Here is a 14,200-nt window from a genome sequence, read left to right as displayed (position 1 = left end):
TCGAATTCATTTGGAGATTCGAAAAAGAGACAAGACTGTGACGATCAATGGACAATAATCATAATTTTATTTTGCGCTTCCGCTTCGATCTCAGCATATAACAGTTCGGCAACTGACTTATTGACAATGTAGTCTGCTTTTGTTTTGTTATTGTTTAGATCAAGATTTTATCCGTCGTCAAATCGTCAGTTCTAATCTGATTTTTTTTTTTTTTTTTTTTGTCAGCTATATTGGTTTTGCAACATAAATTTTGGCTGTAAGTTTTCATTGTTAATTAATTGGTCCCGATCGCACGAGAGATCCATAGAATATGACTACAGATGTGAAGCAGGACAATGGATGGGTCCAGGTAGGTAATGTCAATATAAACATTTACATGATTCAAGAGGTACATAGTCTCTGATTAGGCCAATACTAAAAACAAAGAGAGTTTTGATTATTTGGCTAAATAGATTTGTAATTTTTTTTGTTTTCATTTAATCATATTCACATTTCATTATTACATTTTTGCTTACCCCCTATGTGATGTTGATAGTGTAGAACGGAAGAAGACTGGAGAAAGCTCCAAAGTCTCATTGCATTTCATAAGTCTGATGAACCACCAGATATTTCTCAAAGGGAGACTTTGTACAAATGCCCTCCAAAAAAGCAAACCCTTGTTAAGTTGCTTTTAATAAATCAAGATGCAATTGGATTCTATATCGTCAGACTGAAAGGTTTCTTTAATTTGTTATTCCTTCATCATCCCAATCTCTGCTGTTATTCATATTTTTCCCTGTGTTCTTTGCTAATTTAAGGTTTACAAGAAGATGGAGGTCCCCCATTTGAAATGCCAATTTTGGATGGTATTTTCATCTCCAAGGCTTACAGAAAACAAGGATGGGGAACTGCAATGATAGACGATCTAGTAAATGTACACTTTCCTGGTCAAGATGTTGGTTTCAGTCAACCTATTTCTGTTTCTCTCGAATCAGGTAACGTGGAAATTTTACTGTTACATGAGCCGCAAATGACTTGAACATCCTTTCTTTTCAAGTTTTGAAGAAATTTTTGACAGCTAACCCACAGCATCGGAGTAAACTCTGGGCCGTTGAAAATTGCGGCGAGGAAGGTGACAGACTAAATCTGTGGCTATCATTGGCAATAAAAATATGATGAAAAAGCAACGTATACGTCACTTTGTTAGCAGCTTTATTTTCACCAAATCAACAATTTGATAATTCATAAGTTAATGTCAATATAACAACGTTCTCTGTTATTGTACTAAAATTTTCCCCTAAATTCTTCAATAGTATAGGATGAAAGAAAAGAGAAATAAGAGAATAGAGTTAACAAGACAGAATGAAAGGTAATAATAATAAATCGACTGGCGCGTGTGTTGTGTGAGATGATTTTGTAAAGAGATCTCGACGGCACGGTTTTGGCATTTATTTCGAAATCAACTCCAGACGGCTGCATAGTTGCCTCGGCGTTCAACCGCCAATGGTCCGCCAGCTGCAAAGAGCCTAGTTCCACTTCCATCGTAGCAGTGAGTGTAAATGGCAGGTGTGTAACGTGCCATGACCTGGGGGGAGTCGTCTGCTGCCTACATCGTAACACAGAATAGATAACAACAAATCTGTTATACTAGTCCAAGTAAATGGTACAGATTGATACGTACCACCCAGCCGGTATTCGTTTTAAAGACAATTTCTCTAGTCGTATCTTTATAAAGCATGTACTTAGAAGTCCGCAAATCGTAGAACAGGATCGATCCAGTTCCCGTCCCAATTGTCAAAATGTCCCCACGAAAACTGACGGATCGGATGCCTAGTTTAACACGATATTAGTAACATGACATTAGGATAGGTTTGAAAATTCGAGAAAGTTACCACAAGTAGGATAAAGAGAAGCTATATTTTTATTTTGGATTTGCTGAAGACTGCGAGCGTCCAATATGGTCGTGTGAGAGCGGGAACCGACAGCGTACAGGTTGCGCTCTTCTTGGTATCCAAGACAGACGTTCTCCATTCCGTAGTGTAGTTTTTGTGACCCCGTCTAAAAATTTGCAAAGTTATATTACAAGTTTTCCGATAGGAATTAATTAAACGGAGACTTACTTGTTTGAAAGTATCAGCCTTCCACAAATGAATGTAGCCGTTAAGACTAAGAGCGGCGATTTCTACGTCCCTTTTATTGAAAGCCAACGCCCGCACTTTTTCTGCCGTTTTGCAACGTTTGACGGCCAGAGCTTTGAAATTAATCACTGTTGGATGATACACATCCTCCAGCTTCCACAAGGCCATCTTCGTGTCTCTCGAGCCCGAAACGAGGAAACAGTCATCCAGCCATTTAAGGTCGAACATCCAGTCACTGTGCGCACCCTAAAAGTTCACAATTTAGCACAAAAATGGTAAGTGTGCTCCATATGTAAATAAAAACACCCCGCAGGGTATTTCTAAAGAGAAAGGAATGAATAGATACCTCTCCGATGGCGAGCGGATCAAAAGTCGGTAACGAATAAAAGGCGATGTCATTAGTGTTTTCTGCGCCTGTGGCCAGAACAGTCTGGGAAGGGTTGATAGCCAACGCATGGATACCACATTGACTTTCAGGTTGTCTGTTCTGCAGGCTTCTCAAAAGTGGTATGGAAAACAATTCCTTCTTATTGAGGTCATACACCGATAACTGGAAATCAAGTGGGGCACAGGAAAATTATTGAAAATATTTAAATGGATTAGTAATTATTTGAATGATTGATTTACCCTATTGCATTTTGAACCAAAGACAATCTGGTGCCCGTTAAGCCACTGAGAGCAGAAGATTTTGTTCATCTCGCCCAGCTGAATTTGATGTTCCCTAAAATTAACACTCAAATGAGTATTGATGATCTTATTGTGCTAATAATGAAAAAAAATTAACCTGAAATTTCCATTTGTAAGTAAATGTCTTGTTCCATATTCCCAATTAACACTAGCAGGGTGACCATGCCCCAGGGAGCGCTGTGATACCAGATCAACAAAACTGTGTGAGATTTTGCTAGAAGTAGGATACGTTTCTTCTTCGTCACTATCTTCATAACGTAAGAATTCGTCCCTTCGCCTTGGACTGCACTCGACCGAACTGTTACCAGACGAAGAGCTGCTTTCTGACTGTGAATCTTCCCTATCCAAATTGATATTGTTTTGCACAGGATTAATTCTGCTAGAATCTCTTTGTGAGGGTTGCTGCACTCGAACACTGCTTGGTAACGTTCCGTAAACGGCTTTCTTCACCACTCGTGCCATTATTCCGTCCTCGCAGAATAAGCCAAAGAGATACAAAACACAACAGACGTTGTTTTTTGTTATTGTGACTAGTTGTCAGTTCAGTCGAGAGAAACTTATCAGCTGATTGGGGCATTAAAACATGAAGGCCAAACCTTTTACTTCTAACATCATTTACTTTTCATAGAGTAACCTCATAATTTTTGCTTTACTTATAACAGGAGCCATTAAAGGAAATATATATTTCATAATTTTCACATACGACTCAGTATTGCTTTCATTATTCAGTTTTCATGAAAATATTATTGAAAATAAAAAAAAATAGATGTCGCTGCATAGCTTGTCAAGAATAACCTTGGTGGCCTTAATACTAGTACGGATGTACGAAGTAAACATTGTCTGCTTTTCCGTGACAGCAGTCTGACAGCCAGTTTTAACGGTTGATTTCACGTTATTCGGGATTTTAGTAAAATGTCGATGCACTCGGTCGACATTAGTTTAGATAATGTTGGTTCTAGAGAAACCTTTGAACATTCAGTTATCTTTTTGAAAGGGATAGTAACTTGCCAGGAAAATTGTTGTAAAGCCTTGTTGAATAGTAAAATCTCCGTTTCAATAGCAAGTGAGGTGTTTGAGTTTAACGTCCAAGAAGGTCGATTCAAGTGCATTATCGAATTGAAATTAGGCCTCAATTTTCTCCATATTATTTATGATAATGATCTACATTTAGGGCAGTGTAGTTTAACTCTGGAAAGGAAGTCAAGTCTATGTGATAAAGTTTTAAAGCTTCTCTATATTGTGCCCAGGGGAGAGTTGGGAGAATTTCAATCTGTCAAACCATGTTCAAATTCAGCAGAGTCAGCTTGCAAAAGAATTCTAACAGGTGTTAAACTATTGCAATGTTTGGTCACTGAAAGGCTCTATGAGTTAGGTCTAGGAAGGAAGACATTTAGTATCTCTACACAAGACGAGAAGGAAGTCTGTGAGGTGTTTTATAGTCAACACAGCAAGGAAGAATTTTTCTCCTGCACAAGCGAGGGTATTTGGAGCATGACTGCAAGGGAACTCTTAGGTAAAGGAATATTTGCTCAAGGGGTCAAAGTTTTAGCATTCCTTAGTTGCACCGAGTATTTCAGGGAATCAAATGAAATCAAAGGTTATGTCGCCTGCGGAAGGGGGCATTTGGCAATGGTTGGCTCATCAGGCTTACACAGCTGGGCTCCTGATGTAAGCAGTGTAGTATCTTGTCTAACAAGACCCATTCCTATAGACTCATCCCTTTTGGATGACAGTGGTTTCAGGTAAATAACTGATTGATAATGGTAGATTAATTAATTGAAATAAACCCCAATATATTCTGCATCTTTTGATGATAGGGGAACTTTAGGGGGCTGTTATGCAACGACACTAGGAGCAGCTCTGCACGAAATGGGACATGTGTTTGATCTAGTCCACTCAGATTTTGGAGTTATGGCTAGAGGGTTTGAAGAGCTCGATCTCTTCTTTACCGTTGGAAATCCTCAACCCAGGCGTCAACAAAAAGGTATACTATCGCCGTCATCCAATTCTAGATTCTAAAAAATTATTTTCTATATCCATTGATATCGCAGTTGAAACGACGGGGAGAACCTGCTGTGGTGGCCAAGAAATTTCCGTTCGTGCTCGACCTCCAACAAAAGTCACGTCCGTCAGTTTTGGGTTTCGGTCAATGGGGAACGATAAGGAATATAAAGAATGGGATCGAGACGGAAAAGCCTACTTCCACCGATCGGCTGCTGTTTTGCTCTCCGGCCATCCGTAAATAACGATATGCTATCTGGTTTTTGTATGATACTAAAATCATGTTTATTTTTTTTTTATTATTTTTTTTAAACCAACAGTTGGTTCAGAGAATGTCGTCAGCTGGAAGACAAGGGCCCTGTCCAAATCATTGGACTAGAAGTAAAGGTTCCAAATGGACTTCGCCTCATCGAGCTTCACACAGAGGACGATCGCCTCGTCAAATACTGGGATTTTACCAAAAATCCAACCAAAATTCATCGCTATTGTTTAAGCTTGTTTGACGTGAAAGATGTCATTCAGCCTTCTGTGCTGATACAGGACGTCACAGGCAAGATTGTAACTCACAAACTGAATCTCAATGCGTCCTTGATCCCCCCTCAGTCAATTTGATTTATGAGTCGTGGGGTTATCTAGTCGTCCGTGGGTCGATTTCATTATTTATCATTCTTCCCTTTTGGAGCTTCCAATTGTTTTTATCGCTTCAACTTTATTGACTTTTTGCTATGCATGTTATACAATTTCAAAGTATTTATTAGTGGAAGTTTTACTATTTAAAATATAAATTGGCTAAGACTTACTTTTCAGTTCAATTATTTTGGCAAACTTAAGCTGAGAGTACAAGCTATATTATTCCTTAATAGTCCTCCAATAATGACATTTCCAAATTTCATCACAAATATTGACTATGTTACCGCGCCGGAAAAAAAAAACAAAAACAAAAAACAAAAAACAAAAAAACTTTGACTTAACAATGAAAAAAGGAATTTTCAGTTCACTTTTCTTTGGTAACGCATTGATAAAAATGGCTTTCAAAATGGTCCTTGCCTTTGATGTGTTTGCGCTCGCCCAGCATGATAACTCCATGCATAGTGAATGTTTGTTGGATCCCGCCATTGAACTTGTGCAATCCTACCTGTGCAAAGCAAACAACTCTCTTCGAAATTCTATCAATGTGGTCACGGCGGACAAAGATAGATAAAATAAGCGATAACGTTTTATCTTGGACTCAAAATAAAACGCAATAAAAATGAAGCGCGAGTAAACATTTCCACAACAGATTCTTTAGAGACAAAAAGGGACAAAATCTTTGAAGACCGTTGAATTATAAATTACACCCCGGTGCAGGAAAATGGATCTTGCTTTGAAATTCGCCTTCCTTTTCTTATCGGCACAGGTGAGCGTTCGTCCCGTCTATTCTCAACAAAATGCAGGTGAGTTTAGATGAGATATTGTCAAATCAAACGATTGACCATTATTATTTCATTGCGTTGACAGGGTGCCAATTCAACCTGGACACAAGTTCCCCTACTTATCCTCCTCACATAGTAGATGAAAATCTGAAAATTGTAATGCCTGTGATGCAGGGCACCGCCAGAGTCATCAGCCTGGCAGAAGGTCAGAGAGTGACCGTCAGCTGTTTCGGCACCGGGAACGTTATGAAAGCAACCAATTTGGGGCAGAATCCGATGACTTGCAATTCCAATTCAAATCTGCTACTCACCAACGGGACGGAGCTGCCCTACGCTGCCCTAGGTTGCAAGAAAGTAAATAGTGAAATTTTGGTAGAGAAGCCGAGATCGTGCGCAAACGGAAAGGGCGCTTTGATTAAAACCGGATATCAATTTGGCGATCAATTCATCTCGCTTTACGACATGTGCCACGATAAGGACTTGGCTCTGAATTACTACTCCAACAACACCGTGTACGGCCGCTCAGCCAACGCTGGCGATAGGAAAAGTCAGCGGCCGACCTTCAGCCAAGACGGTTATTACCCCGGACTGAACGTCAACCAGCTGTACACCCAAGCAAAACAAACCGAGACGCTGGCTCAAATTTTGGGATCCAGAGAATTGGCTACCTTTTACATCAAGCCCAAAACGCAATACTTTTTGTCGCGGGGGCATTTGGCTCCCAATGGAGATTTCATCGATGCCGACAGTCAACGCGCTAGCTTCTACTTTATGAATGCGGCGCCACAATTCCAGACCTTCAACGGTGGAAATTGGAGGTAATTTGCGATCGCGGAATAGTCCTCATTTAATATTATTTCAAATGAATCAATCATTGATTTTGAACGTGGTAGATTACTGGAGGAAGGTATCCGCAACGAGGCCTTTGCTCGCCAAGTGGATTTGACGATTTACACTGGAACATTTTCCGTCATGACTTTGGTCGACATCAAAGGCGTTCCGAAAAACATTTATTTGGCCTTTGACGGAAGTAACAACGGCTTAATCCCGGCACCGAAATACTACTGGAAACTTATTCATGAGCCCATCTCGAATACTGCCACCGCAGTTATTGGCATCAACAGTCCTTATTTGAACCCGGTGAAATCGGAAGACATCATCTGCCCCGACGTTTGTGATCAGATTCCTTGGGTGAAGGCAGCCCTTCCAGAGTTAACCGAAATTTCCAAAGGTTACACATTCTGCTGCTCGGCTGCTGATTTGCACAAGGCTATTGCTTACGCTCCAGACTTGGACGTTCCTCTTTTCGGTGTCAACGCTGCCAGCTCCATAATCACGAACGCTTATATCAGTGTCGTTACTCTGGTGTGTCTTTTTGCGTATCGATCTTTGCATGCATAGGGTAGTGCAGCGTAGTGCTGTATAAGTGTATACGTAGTTATCTGCCTTTTAGATGTTACTAGATTACGAACATGATGACATATAAACTTGTGATAAGCATTCTTTGGCCATTCTTTACTTTTTACGAGTTCTTTTCAATGAGAAAATGACTGTAAGTTGAATCGCTAATTCGCTATCAAGAAATGTTCCTGCGACTAATTTTTGAATGAGACGTGTGTTGAAAAACCATACATTGAAAGCAATTTTTTTTAAATTATTTCTTGAGTTCATTACCGGTATTTCACGAGGCAATTAAAGGATGATTAATTTTGTTTTTTCGTTTTATTTTTCTCTTTACTTGGACGATTCCAACCCACATAACTAGGTGCAGTACAGGTTATGAGGAATGGATATACTTATGCCTTTCTAAAACAAGGGATATATTGCCATAAAGTTAACTACATCAAGCGAAGTGAAACCAATTTCCTTGAGACAAATAATTTGGCCATGGGCGCGGGCGTGTCTTTTAGCCTATCAAGGCCAGTAAAGCTGTGCGGTAGGACCCAGACGTATCTTTCTGTTGTTCACAAACAGACGAATTAATTGATATAAACACATTTAAATAATAATTTTGAAAATATTGTATCGCCAATTTATAAAAAAATATACTCACAGATACAGCGTTACTGAGTGATTCACCATAAACGGTCTGGTAAGCACTTTTAATGTTTCCGAGATCGGTCTCGCAGCGACTGACTGTGAGTCGCATCAGATCGCGGTCGGCGGTTCCTGCTCCCGCAATAGATGCGTGAAATCTCTCAGAAAAGTACCTGGCCTTGTCTCGACTATATTGCACTTATTGTAAAAGCAAATTTTTGTACATTTCATAAAATATTTCTTAGGTTGGAAAAGTTAATCTTACAAATGGAGACGAGCGCATTTGCAATTTCGTTTCCGGTGAACTCGGTTGTCACAACGGTGGTAAGTGAAGTTTCGTAAGTGGCCTCGTAAAGAATGGCGACTTCGTTGAGGTGGACAAAGTTGCGCAGGGAAAAAATGTTGACGTAAACAACCTCGTCGGTTTCTTCTATCGCCGGGCCTAATTACAGTAACCAAACATTTTCTTGAATTAGTAACAAAGAGCTACATATTAGTAAAATAATAATTTCTTAGCGAATGTACCTGCTTCGTACAAAGCCACAACATCTTCTTGAACTAATGTCATGTTCACTACGTTGCTTTCGTCCCTTTGCCCCTACAATAATGTCGGAAGTGGGATACGGTTTATTACATTTATTACTAATCAGTTTCAACATACCTCTGCCATTTGAATAATAAGCTGTTGATAGGCGCAGCATGTATCGCTCTCGATATCTGACACAAGCGAATGGCCATAAACTACAAATAAATGGAACAAAACAACCAGTCTAGACATTTCCAGTACAAATTTGTGGGCATTAAGACCACCAATAAAGCACTTAAGTTTTAGTCGGCTGATGATACTTACAATCGACGTAAAACGATCTGACTTCCGCCAGCTCCGCATTAGACCGACTCATAACGATTTCAGTTAGCGAAGTCTCGTCCGTTCCTGACCGAGCCATTGTCTCGTACAATTCGATGGACAAAAATTTGACCATACTGTGCGTGAGCATGATCGCTAGAGTCTGAAAGCTTCCGGACAAATCAGACTTGAGATCGTCAGCTAAACTCTGATTTAAAAATCATAAAAAAATATGTTCAAGTCAAGTTCAGGCTAATAAGCGATGCTGATGCTATTTAATTAAAATTTTCAATCTTTATTACACCATGTTGACTGTTGTAAGTAGTCGTGATTGCGTCACGTTGGGATGCAACTCGATAGCAAAGGACGCTGACGATCTTATCCTCGTCGGTTCCCCATCCGTCGATGGCGTCGAATAGTCGAGCGGCGTCTCCATTTGGATCGAAGGGGTCAACCGGCACTAAAGTGGGTAAATCCTACATTGGGAAATCAACACTCAATTGAACAATAGACTCATTAAAATTAGTAATCCTCTCGCGCATTGATTTTACTTGACCGAAGACAATCCCAGCAGACGACAAAATGAAGGAAATGAGTAAAATCCTCATGACTGGAGTTGGGCGGGGAAAATCCTGTAACGGCTACCTACTGCGATGGAGTATTTCTTTTATACTCGATTAACGTTGATTAAGCAAATCGCCCATTCCCTTCGTCGTCGTATTGTGTCACATTATTTTATCGCAAACGTATATTGCTTTAGCTGGAGATGGTTCGTTTATACGATGCCATTATATGTTGAAGCGCGCCGCCTTTTATTGCACAGTTGCGTTTGCGTCGAACATTTATGTATCTACATATAATAAGTAGAATGCGGTAGTATGGTAATACGGATATATAGTAGGCTAGTAGTTTTATACGTTTGATAAATACGTCTGGTGATTTTAATCTAACGTTTATTTCACTACTAACTATAGGCTGCTTCGGCTGCTTGTCTTTCCCGCGTTGTTTTATTACAAAACATTATGCGAGCCAATTGCAGCAATACGTCTCGTCCACTAAAGCCAGACATAAAACAGAATCTAAATGGTGGCTATTATTGCCGTGGAAATTAGGAACAGGTTTTATGCAACGCCGCCGTGTGTAATAACACGGTAATAATTTCAACACACTACTGCTGTCTCCTGACGAAGCAAGTGTCTTGTGGCAGAATCGAATTTTATGGTTACGCGGTTACGCGACAGCTTCTCTTGGTTTATCTTCGGAGGTATAAACATAAAGTTAATTTAGGAAAAATGTCGCTGATTTGTACAGGATTTGTAGTTATTGTAAATAGTTACAATATTTAACACTTCGTAGTATACATTAAGTAATATCCTTGTTCTAGTGTTATTATATAACGGCGGTACAAGTGCGCACGTTTTGGATAATCTGCATGCGCACGAAGAATTTGTGAGAATACTATACCGAAGTTTAAACATAGTAGTGTGCATGTTAAGTCTAAATTGGGTTACCAAAGCAATTGTATCAAACGAAAATGAGCAAATACAATACGTTGTATTCCTACGTTATTCATAAAGACGAATTCGTAAGAAAAAATGGGAAAACGATAAAAGTATGTTGACAACAAAATTATTTATATTTCTTGAGATATAATATGGCTAAATAAGAGGATGTAATATGACATCACATGGGATGTTCATGTGGAAAAGCTATTTAAAAAAAAATGGCATTGATGATCATCAGGTATGTTAGTTTGATTGAAGTAATTAAAAGTGAGTGTTTTTTGGTTATATATGGATAGTAATGGGAAATTTAACCAGACCGAACGGTGGCTTCGTGAAATGCGCGGAAAAAGGCCATTTTAGCGGCATGAACTTTGGGGGTGTCCTGGACGGGATGAGGGGGAGCATTCCAGTTTGCCAAAGGAAGGATATTAGGCAGAGTCGCAATGACTCCATTTGTAGCAGCAGCAACAGAGTTGGCGAGTTGCTGATTGGCAACGACCACTGCTGATGGAAGCGGCTGAACGAGAACCACCACTTTCGCTACTTGGGCGGCGGCGTGAGCGTGAGCTGCCAAATGAGCACGACGAGCTGCCGCCACTTCGGGAGTCTCCTGGACCTGTTGGGGCATACCGAATGGCATGTTGGCGTATCTGGCGGGCAGGAAGGCCATGATTCCGTTGGCTGCAGTGGCGGCGTTGTAGGCCCGGTAATGCTCGAGGGTGGCGGCCATCACTTCGGGTGTGTCCTGCTGCTGGACGGATCTTTTACCGCGGGCGGTGGCGTGGGCTGCCAAGTGGGCGGCACGAGCAGCTGCTACTTCGGGAGTGTCTTGGACGGGCTGAGGGACTCCCCAACTGACCACCGGAAGAGGCGCAAGAGTCGAGACGACTCCGTTGGCAGCGGCGGCGGCCGAGTGGGCGCGGTAATGTTCAACTTTGGCGGCCCAAACTTCGGGAGTGTCCAAAACGGCACCTGCTGGTTGTCCCCAAACAACAGGAACAGGTTGAACGGCGACCACCCTGCTGGATCCTCCGGCGGAAGTGTGGGCTGCCAAGTGAGCGGCACGGGCGGCGGCTACTTCGGCCGTTTCTTGAACGGGCGCTGGTTGTGCGGTGAATGGGTAGTAAAGGAATGGATTGTAGTCTTGATTGTAGTTCCAACCGGCAGGGATCTGGGCAGAGACGGCGGCACAGGCCATCAAGACGACGACGACAACCTTTGGGAAATGTTGCAAATAATTCCATCTGTTAATCGTTCTAGGAGATGCGATATAGTTGATTATAATTGACTTACTGAGGTCTTCATGTCGATTCGCTTTAAAATTGTTGGGGCGCCGAAGAGGGAGAAGAGTGGATTGATTTGGTTTGCGACATGTTGGAGCTTTTATGCGAAACAGTTTCGTTCCTTTTGGTGTGGTGCGCGGTTCTGTGCCTTCCAGCAAGGTTGGAAACCCTTAAACATAATCTTGGTCTTCCGCATTATAGAAAGAGGAACTAGTAGAATTACGTACGTCTTCCTCATTTTACTTTTCTTTCCTAAATCCAGTTAAGGTGTGGCTGTGCTCTAGATGCTTCCGCAGGAAAGTAGGAAGGGGCCAAGTGAACAACGGTGACGGTTATTATGTCCTTCATTTCTAGGTCAATACCGGTGCTTAATGCAAAAACCAGTAAAACGACACTGCAAACTCGCATGTAGAGTTCTATAATATAAAAGATTTGTATTTGTTTCAATTTTAACGTTTCGATTGGATTTAGACGCGTTAATTGTTAATAAGTGAATAGACCATGTGGCCTAATTGATAAGGCGTCGGACTTCTAAAAATATGGTTGACATCCGAAAATTGCGGGTTCGAGTCCCGCCTTGGTTAATTCATTGATATACAGTACCCTCACAAAGTTTGGAAACACGTCGGGTGTTTCTATGCTGGTTAAAAAATCAAAAAAGATTGAAATTAATGAATTTTTACTTGAAACTTTTACCAACGGTAGACGACATAGTCGTCTACATTTTAACAAAGTTTCAAATTTTTTTAATGAAACTCTGATTTTTCCCGATTTTTTAAAAAGACAATTCCGATCAATCTTTCGTGGCGGGGGGAAGAAACCTAGCCCGGGGGAAGAATGGAGGGAAGAGAATAGGGGAGAACAAAGGGGTCTGGCGGTTTTCCCTCTTCTATTCTTCCCCCAGGGCAGGATACGCTCCACGCGACGTCAGAAGAAAAATCAACATTTAATAAAAAATCGGCAAAAATCAGCGTATCATTAGAAAAATTTGAAACTTTGTCCAAATGTAGACGACTACGTTGGTAAAAGTTTAATCTATCAATAGTTTAATCTATCTTAATTAAAATACAAATTATCAACAAAACAATGCAATATCTATATAGTCCAGGATTGTTTTTATTAAATGTTATCAGATCTTAAATCAATTGAAAAGAGAACATGTTCCATAATAAAATGAATTTTTATCTACACCTAATGCAGAGGACAACACAAATTGTTACTAGCTATATCATCAGGAAATTGTGTTAGTGTTTTTAAGCTATAAAGACGAGTGAACTGATTCGATATTGTTGGGCTCTTTTAAAACAGTGTATAGGGTTGTTATGTCGGCAAAGGTGACGCCATGTCGCTTGCACAATTCTTCATTAGTCATAATCGCGGAAAAAATGTTAGTCCATACTTAATTATTTTCTTCATCAGCTTCAATATCAGCTTTTCATCAATTGGTATGGTAGCGAGAAAATTTCAAGCTACCTTCAATCTAAGAAATCTAGCTAGAAAATCAAAGCTAAAACTACTCTAAAATTCCCAATGTGGAATTTAAAATTTTTGACCTGAAAATTCCTAGCTATATACCCCTAACTTCGTAGCTATTTCTAGTATAGAACTAGCTAAAAGTTTCGTACGGGTCAGCTTCGGTCCTTATCCACTGTATTCTCGGACGGATATACAATATAGGTTAACTTTCGCCTTTACTCAATATTGACTCAGAGCAAGAACATGAACGTTGCAGGCAACTTATTATATAGGGAAAACTTGAATGGCGGTCTCATACATACAGCGTTGTAATCTTATATCCCCGCCTTTTTATACCGCGTAACTTTACATCAATAGGTGGGGTGTAGTTCGAATGCAAAAGAATTAGGAACTACTACTACCTGAAATTTGAAATACAATAGCAGCTAATACGAGCAGAATACCAAAGACACGGTTTGTACTTTTTTGGATTTGAAGCATGAGGACATAAGATCCTTAGTGCTACAATTAAGCCTGGCAACGGAGCACTTTTTCACGACTCCGGCTCCGCCCCGCATACCCTCCGCCCCCGGTGCGAAAAAACCGCGCCGTTTTTATTACGGTGCGGTTCACACCGTTCCGATAGAAGAAAAAACCCGTACTGATGTCTGTTCCGGAACATCCAGTGCTCATTTATAATCTATTATAATCTATCTCTCTATTAATCGGGGAAGCAAAATAAATCTAAAAGCCAATTATAGAGCTGAAATGGAGAAATCCTCATCATCGTATTGTTTATGAAGATTTATTTTAGATAGTATGTACTTCTCGATATTACCGAGTTAAGTATAAATTT

At 40.4% G+C, this 14,200-nt stretch overlaps 6 protein-coding genes across 8 annotated transcripts; 3 read left to right on the top strand and 3 right to left on the bottom strand.

The window, feature by feature from the left end:
- The first annotated feature begins 107 nt into the window (after positions 1–107).
- LOC124195101 (protein FAM169B-like) lies at positions 108–1,170 on the top strand. 2 transcript variants are annotated; one of them, XM_046589589.1, is made up of 4 exons: positions 108–349; positions 536–716; positions 798–974; positions 1,037–1,170. In XM_046589589.1, exons 1-4 carry the CDS (start codon positions 311–313, stop codon positions 1,153–1,155), a joined length of 516 nt encoding a protein of 171 aa, XP_046445545.1. In that variant the 5' UTR covers positions 108–310; the 3' UTR covers positions 1,156–1,170. The 2 variants fall into 2 exon arrangements, with proteins under 2 accessions (XP_046445545.1, XP_046445546.1); XM_046589590.1 differs by having other exon boundaries at positions 151–349; positions 541–716.
- A 4-nt stretch (positions 1,171–1,174) lies between these two features.
- On the bottom strand, positions 1,175–3,374 carry LOC124195098 (DDB1- and CUL4-associated factor 12 homolog). The gene is made up of 7 exons (XM_046589586.1): positions 2,902–3,374; positions 2,745–2,838; positions 2,464–2,667; positions 2,100–2,363; positions 1,872–2,037; positions 1,661–1,809; positions 1,175–1,585 (listed from the first exon to the last, which is right to left on the bottom strand). The coding sequence occupies exons 1-7, from the start codon at positions 3,264–3,266 to the stop codon at positions 1,439–1,441; spliced, it is 1,389 nt and encodes a 462-aa protein (XP_046445542.1). The 5' UTR covers positions 3,267–3,374; the 3' UTR covers positions 1,175–1,438.
- Positions 3,375–3,626: 252 nt separating this feature from the next.
- Positions 3,627–5,604, top strand: LOC124195097 (putative zinc metalloproteinase C607.06c). 2 transcript variants are annotated; one of them, XM_046589585.1, is made up of 5 exons: positions 3,631–4,317; positions 4,382–4,546; positions 4,622–4,788; positions 4,856–5,042; positions 5,126–5,604. In XM_046589585.1, the coding sequence occupies exons 2-5, from the start codon at positions 4,434–4,436 to the stop codon at positions 5,415–5,417; spliced, it is 759 nt and encodes a 252-aa protein (XP_046445541.1). In that variant the 5' UTR covers positions 3,631–4,317; positions 4,382–4,433; the 3' UTR covers positions 5,418–5,604. The 2 variants fall into 2 exon arrangements, with proteins under 2 accessions (XP_046445540.1, XP_046445541.1); XM_046589584.1 differs by having other exon boundaries at positions 3,627–4,546.
- Positions 5,605–6,060: 456 nt separating this feature from the next.
- Positions 6,061–7,717, top strand: LOC124195099. The gene is made up of 3 exons (XM_046589587.1): positions 6,061–6,238; positions 6,303–7,035; positions 7,111–7,717. Exons 1-3 carry the CDS (start codon positions 6,157–6,159, stop codon positions 7,616–7,618), a joined length of 1,323 nt encoding a protein of 440 aa, XP_046445543.1. The 5' UTR covers positions 6,061–6,156; the 3' UTR covers positions 7,619–7,717.
- Positions 7,718–7,929: 212 nt separating this feature from the next.
- LOC124195100 (annexin A4-like) lies at positions 7,930–9,788 on the bottom strand. The gene is made up of 8 exons (XM_046589588.1): positions 9,653–9,788; positions 9,404–9,577; positions 9,105–9,309; positions 8,916–8,995; positions 8,780–8,852; positions 8,520–8,696; positions 8,271–8,452; positions 7,930–8,174 (listed from the first exon to the last, which is right to left on the bottom strand). Exons 1-8 carry the CDS (start codon positions 9,707–9,709, stop codon positions 8,124–8,126), a joined length of 999 nt encoding a protein of 332 aa, XP_046445544.1. The 5' UTR covers positions 9,710–9,788; the 3' UTR covers positions 7,930–8,123.
- A 926-nt stretch (positions 9,789–10,714) lies between these two features.
- On the bottom strand, positions 10,715–11,992 carry LOC124193896 (cuticle protein 18.7-like). Its single transcript, XM_046587883.1, has 2 exons — positions 11,900–11,992; positions 10,715–11,822 (listed from the first exon to the last, which is right to left on the bottom strand). The coding sequence occupies exons 1-2, from the start codon at positions 11,909–11,911 to the stop codon at positions 10,914–10,916; spliced, it is 921 nt and encodes a 306-aa protein (XP_046443839.1). The 5' UTR covers positions 11,912–11,992; the 3' UTR covers positions 10,715–10,913.
- Between the last annotated feature and the right edge of the window lie 2,208 nt (positions 11,993–14,200).

This window comes from Daphnia pulex, chromosome 5, assembly GCF_021134715.1.
Source record: "Daphnia pulex isolate KAP4 chromosome 5, ASM2113471v1".
NCBI classification, from domain to species: Eukaryota; Metazoa; Arthropoda; class Branchiopoda; order Diplostraca; family Daphniidae; genus Daphnia; species Daphnia pulex.
This window is presented reverse-complemented; position numbering and strand designations above follow the sequence as displayed.

Excerpts from the sequence above, each read along its gene's own strand:
- LOC124195101 (XM_046589589.1), top strand. The coding sequence starts at position 311 with ATGACTACAGATGTGAAGCAGGACAATGGATGGGTCCAG. Across the intron at positions 350-535 it reads AGGACAATGGATGGGTCCAG|TGTAGAACGGAAGAAGACTG; the intron begins GTAGGTAATGTC and ends TGATGTTGATAG. Across the intron at positions 717-797 it reads CTATATCGTCAGACTGAAAG|GTTTACAAGAAGATGGAGGT; the intron begins GTTTCTTTAATT and ends TGCTAATTTAAG.
- LOC124195098 (XM_046589586.1), bottom strand. The coding sequence starts at position 3,266 with ATGGCACGAGTGGTGAAGAAAGCCGTTTACGGAACGTTACCAAGCAGT. Across the intron at positions 2,668-2,744 it reads TTGGTTCAAAATGCAATAGG|TTATCGGTGTATGACCTCAA; the intron begins GTAAATCAATCA and ends CTTGATTTCCAG. Across the intron at positions 2,038-2,099 it reads AGGCTGATACTTTCAAACAA|ACGGGGTCACAAAAACTACA; the intron begins GTAAGTCTCCGT and ends GCAAATTTTTAG.
- LOC124195097 (XM_046589584.1), top strand. The coding sequence starts at position 3,717 with ATGTCGATGCACTCGGTCGACATTAGTTTAGATAATGTTGGTTCTAGA. Across the intron at positions 4,789-4,855 it reads ACCCAGGCGTCAACAAAAAG|TTGAAACGACGGGGAGAACC; the intron begins GTATACTATCGC and ends TTGATATCGCAG. Across the intron at positions 5,043-5,125 it reads GTTTTGCTCTCCGGCCATCC|TTGGTTCAGAGAATGTCGTC; the intron begins GTAAATAACGAT and ends TTAAACCAACAG.
- LOC124195099 (XM_046589587.1), top strand. The coding sequence starts at position 6,157 with ATGGATCTTGCTTTGAAATTCGCCTTCCTTTTCTTATCGGCACAGGTG. Across the intron at positions 6,239-6,302 it reads CTATTCTCAACAAAATGCAG|GGTGCCAATTCAACCTGGAC; the intron begins GTGAGTTTAGAT and ends TTGCGTTGACAG. Across the intron at positions 7,036-7,110 it reads TTCAACGGTGGAAATTGGAG|ATTACTGGAGGAAGGTATCC; the intron begins GTAATTTGCGAT and ends TGAACGTGGTAG.
- LOC124195100 (XM_046589588.1), bottom strand. The coding sequence starts at position 9,709 with ATGAGGATTTTACTCATTTCCTTCATTTTGTCGTCTGCTGGGATTGTC. Across the intron at positions 9,578-9,652 it reads CTGGGATTGTCTTCGGTCAA|GATTTACCCACTTTAGTGCC; the intron begins GTAAAATCAATG and ends TTCCCAATGTAG. Across the intron at positions 8,453-8,519 it reads AAATGCGCTCGTCTCCATTT|TGCAATATAGTCGAGACAAG; the intron begins GTAAGATTAACT and ends TTTTACAATAAG.